General features: G+C 44.4%; 1 protein-coding gene across 4 annotated transcripts in view; it reads right to left on the bottom strand.

Annotated features, from left to right (window-relative positions):
• Window positions 1–5,370, bottom strand: part of PPP2R5C (protein phosphatase 2 regulatory subunit B'gamma) — a 92,132-nt gene that overhangs the window by 25,681 nt on the left and 61,081 nt on the right. For all 4 annotated transcript variants that reach the window (XM_018558442.1, XM_018558441.1, XM_018558443.1 and 1 more), the window contains 4 exons: window positions 3,396–3,595; window positions 1,761–1,871; window positions 944–1,036; window positions 714–844 (listed from right to left, as the gene is read on the bottom strand). In XM_018558442.1, the coding sequence (XP_018413944.1) occupies window positions 714–844; window positions 944–1,036; window positions 1,761–1,871; window positions 3,396–3,595 (535 nt within the window). The remainder of the gene's footprint in view (window positions 1–713; window positions 845–943; window positions 1,037–1,760; window positions 1,872–3,395; window positions 3,596–5,370) is intronic.

The following is a 5,370-nucleotide window of genomic DNA, read 5'->3' as shown; positions in this document are numbered from 1 at the left end:
CCCCCCACCCCCCCTTGTAGTTTTCTGCAGGCAGCCTGTAGTGGGTGGGGACCTGCTGGGCTCCTCCCACAGCTCTAATCTCTGCACAGGTTATGCGGAGCATAGTGGTTCAGCAAAAATGACTTACCAGCACTCCATTTTCACCGCTCTCTGATGAGCAGAGACGACTGGAATTAGGAAGCAAGGACATACAACATGCCATACATTCCCTTAAAGCTGATCAGTGCACTCTATGTGAAGATACATTACATAGCAGACAAATCACTACAAATGCCCTGACAAGCATGCGTATTTTCCTATTTTACAGATTCTTTATGAAGGTATATTCCCAAAATTATCAAAAATTCCCAATAGGTCAATAACCCATCCAAAGATTTGTGTCTAAATATTGTGCATCCCATACACAGAATGATATATACATATTGTGCGTCCCATACACAGAATGATATATACATATTGTGCGTCCCATACACAGAATGATATATACATATTGTGCGTCCCATACACAGAATGATATATACATATTGTGCGTCCCATACACAGAATGATATATACATATTGTGCGTCCCATACACAGAATGATATATACATATTGTGCGTCCCATACACAGAATGATATATACATATTGTGCATCCCATACACAGAATTGGGTATAAATACAGAGCACAGGATCCACCGTCAGAGAAATCCAAGACTCAAGCTGCGCACGTACCTATAAAATATATTATTGATTTGTTTCCTTATGTAAGCTCGAAGGCCTAAAAATTTGCCGTAGATTCGGTGCAGAGTCGTTTTCAGGAAATCTCTCTCTCTGGGGTCTTCACTGTCGAAGAGCTCCAACAACTAAGACGGGGAAGAGGCAACAAGCAGGATTACAACACTGTTTCAACGCAAGCACCACCGGCAAGCACAAAGAAGAAAACATTACTAAGAAAAAGGTACCTGAAGAACAAACTTCTGATCAATATATTTCTTCGCTACGTTGGGTTGAAAATCCGGAGACTCCAAAAATCGCAGGAAAAATTCATATACAAGCTGAAAAAGAAAATCCGAATGTGAGGCAAAGTAAAGGTTCGACCTGCAAAACATCACTCAACTGAAGGAAGCAACTGCTGCTACTGCTAGGAAAAAGCTGGGCTGTGTACACTGCCTGGCCCAAAATAAGTCACCACCTGGATTTCGGGTTGCGTTATGATCTGGGGTTGCTTCAGTTGTCCAGTCTAGGTTCAGCAATGTTATGTCCCCATACAATGAGGTCAGTTGAATATACTGAATGGCCAGGTTTTTCCCATCAATGGATTCTTTTTCTTCCCTGATGGCATATTCCATGATGACAATGCCAGGATCCAACAGGCTCAAGTTGGTTCAGGGACATGATTTTTACATACTGCTTCATGCCGTCCCAGCAAAGCTTCCTTACAGAGACTTGTATTGTAGAGAAGGGGGTGTGTCTGACCAGTTCTGTTACCGAGTGCCGATTACTGAATGTCCTTGGTCTAACTCTGATGCCTATTGGACTGCGAAGTCATATTTAGTCCTTCTGATGCCATATCTGTAGCTTTATTTAGGCTTTAAGCCTGATGCATCCATTTGAAAAGTTCAAGGACCATATAAAAGCCAAGGCACTCAAAAGCGTGACGCAAATTGTTGGTAACTTCTATGCGGGCTCAATAGCCAGTAATAAAAACAAGTTTAGATATAAAAACAGCCTGAAGGGTGCAGCTTGAACGGTTAAAAGAAAAACAGATAAAGTGCATACCTGTAGATGTGGCCATGCTGCTTCTAACGTCGGTTCATCTTCCTCTGGGTCAAACTCGGCTCCGGTGGGGTTGGAGGATGGTGGTAATGTCCGAAACATGTTCACTGCAAACTAAACAAAAAGAGCCGACTTAGGGGCAGGTTCACACCATTTTCCGGACCAGATCTGGAACGCAGTGATTGCGTTTTGCCGCGTTACTGCGATTTTGCTGTGTTTCAGAGCATTTTTTTTTCTTTAAGATTAAAATGGGCTTTCGAGTGCGTTTGTATGCGTTTCCAATGCGTTCCAGACCAGACAAAATGAGACATGCAGTATTTTTCTGGTCTGGAATGGACTGCACTGGTGTGAACAGAGGCCAGAAATAGCATAGGGATACATTGGGATGTATTTTGGGTCCGGAAACAATCTGGGCTGGTGATGATCTGGATGTAGTGTGAATGGGCCCTAAATGCAGACAGTTAAGAGATGAAACCTGACCACAATCTAAGCCGTCCCACAGAGCTGGAGGGGTGCACAAATGTCATTGTTAAGCGTTATATTAATGGCGGATGAGTTTTTCATGTTAAAAAAAAGAATCTATATGAACCTCTCCCAAAAATGCCATATGATGACCACATAGATGTCTATGGGGCTGTAATGTGCAGCTGCGTCCAGCAGAGGGAGCATTGTGGCCCCTTATGAAAACAATAGCAGAACCGTACCTGCTGGATCTTGAGAAGTATAAATCTGTGGATGCTGGGATGGGGTGGGGGGCAAAAAGGAGAAGTGCATTTTGTTTTAAAGTGCACTTATCCACTTATCTTCTGATCATTACAAAATTACTGACATTCTAACCCTTTCCTGTGTTTTCTCCAAAACAAAAAACCCGGTCAGGGGGGTAAAAAATATTAAAAAAAATATGCGCTGACCTCTGATGAAAGGGGTATTCTACATACCTGGCCATCGGCCCATTTACTAAAACTTCACTGTGTAGCAGTTCTCCCGGAAAATTATGCGATTACTCTGGCTGGTCAAAGAGTTGCTCTCCCCCAATGGCTGCTGTGGTTCCTCCAGGACACAACAATTACATAGGGCTCTCCATGAGAAAACACAGTGGTCAGTGGGGAATACACTCTTCAACATACCCGGAAGTGTGGAATTGGATCGGTCCAAGGAGCCCTGCTACAGAGCACAGTTTTTGGCCTTATTCACATGGGTGTGCATGCCCCTGCAGAGACCAGGTCCAGGGAGGGACAGGTGCCGCCTGTAATAGCATGCAGCCACCCCAACATCCCTATGGACAGGATGCAGCTGCACAGTGACCTGACCCTGCTCAACATCCATGACTGTCTGCGTCCAAATGCGTTCACCCAGACCAGCACTGACGCACAAGTTCAGGTCAGCATGTAGCCGCATCCTATCACAGGGATGTACAGGTGGCTCATGAAAAGTAGATTTGTCTTGACACTTGACTCACACTAGAACAGGCAGTGACTCGCTGAGGAGCAGTCAGCTAGGGGAAGGACTTCTTGATGTACCTAAAAACTGATGTAATGAGGGCAGGAAAAGTCTAGAGAGACCGCATCCCGCCACTTCACATCAAATCTGAAAACAGTGAGTGAGCACAGCCAAAAGCAGAGGAATGTCTGGACTCACCACATGAACCACCTCCGGGTAGATGGGTTCCGTGATGACATTGCGGTTGTGCGTGATGTATTCTACCATCTCGCTCAGAGCCGCCCTCTTTACTTCCTTCCATTTCAGATCGCTTAAGGGGTCTGATACAAAGTCGAATAAGACGCAACACTGCCGCAGCTTTTGGACAAACAACTTTTCCTGCTCGGCCGGGGGCACATCTGGAAAACAAAAAGGAGAAAGGAGTGTCACTGGGGTTTGTATTATTATTATTACATAGTATTTATATAGCGCCAACAGTTTGCACAGCGCTTTACAATATAGGGAAGTCATTACAAGACAGACAAGACGGTAACGAGGGCCCTGCCCCTGAGGGCTTACAATCTAAAAGGGAGGGGCCAGTGGTACATGAGGAGGGAGCTGCGTGGGGATGAATTGTTTGAGAACGTGATGGTTGAGCGGTTAGGTTGAGGTGGGATAGACTTCCCTGAAGAGATGAGTCTTTAGGGATCGCCTAAAGGCAGTCAATGTGGGATATAGACAGACAAGTTGGGGTAAGGAGTTCCAGAGGATGGAATGTATTGTTTGTGTGCTTATATGTAGATTTTGCTACATCCCTCTTGAACCCATCAATAAATTAAGCCCTGGTTCACACCTAGGCGTATTGTATATGCGCATCTGTTTTACCACGAATCGCGCGTTTCTGAGGGCTACTTGGCTGTATCCCAATGGAAACGCGCAACAAAAACGGCCCAAAGTATTACATGTACCTTTTCAGGCGTGGGCCGTTTTGTAGCGCGTTAGGGACGGGCTGAAATACGCCAAGGTGTGAACCAGACCCATTGAATACAATGGGATTTAGATGTTTGAGCGTTTTGTAGAGCGTTCGTCGAGCGTAGAACGCGCTATAAAACGTTCAGGTGTGAATGAGGGCTTAAGATAAAAGTTACATGTAATGAAGACTATCATGCTTTCACTTGTAGAAGCTGTCCAACATTTAAAAAAAACTTGACTGCATGGTAGTGGGCTGGAAGCCCTCACAGAACCGTGTCACTTACACCTTCATTCTAAAGGAGGCGCATGAGCTGAAGACTTTCACCTCCCACACAAAAAGCAATAAATCAGAATTTCCGGTTCGTTAATGGGTTCTCCATGAGATAGTCTAATGGAAGGCTACTAACACCAATGGTAAAGCGCATTGCAAATGGAAGGTCTGCTTTCCTGTCAGCACCCTGCAGCCCAAACAAAACGAAGAGCAAGAAAAGAAGAACTTTAATATAAATAGTAAAAAAAAAAAGAAAAAAAAAAAAAAAAGAGAAGAGGATAAAACCTCAGCCCTGGCTTCCAGGAGACTTGGTGACATTACTGCGCCTTCCAGTTGCCTCAAAAATCCACGAGAACGCACTTCTGTATTGGGCTGGGGAGCATTATTGTGCGATTTTATGTGCTGAGCTATTCCAGGAAGTAGCGGGGAGGTATGGTGATCCTTATGGTGGTCATCAGTGCCTCCCAAAAGCTGGGACCAAGGTTTTTAATTTTTGTTGTATGATCTTTATTGTATTTTGAGACACACAGCTATTTATTTTTTGCTGTGAAGGGTAACGTGCTACAGCATATGCAGACAATTTAGAAAATTGTGCTTTTCCAAGGCCATTTTCTGCTCCAGTATGACTTGTGTCCCTGTGTACAAATCCAGCTCCATAAAAGACATGGCTTGACCAGTTTGGTGTGGAGGAACTCGAATGGCCTTCACCGAGCCCTGACCGTACTGAACACCTTTGGGATGAATTGGAACATCAATTGTGAGTCATGTTCTCCTTCAACATCAGCACCGGACCTCACAAATGCTCTTTTGGGTGAATGTGTATGACTTCCCACACATACACTCTACTACCTTATGTTCAGGCAACATCATGCAAATCTGCACATATACCATTTCACCTTTGGCTGCGCACTACTAAAATCCTCAATGTACAGCCACAAAAATGCTCATATG

Source organism: Nanorana parkeri, unplaced genomic scaffold (genome assembly GCF_000935625.1).
Source record: "Nanorana parkeri isolate BGI_ZX_2015 unplaced genomic scaffold, ASM93562v1 scaffold339, whole genome shotgun sequence".
NCBI classification, from domain to species: Eukaryota; Metazoa; Chordata; class Amphibia; order Anura; family Dicroglossidae; genus Nanorana; species Nanorana parkeri.
Note: the sequence above shows the minus strand (reverse complement) of the source record. Positions and strands in the feature narration are given on the sequence as shown.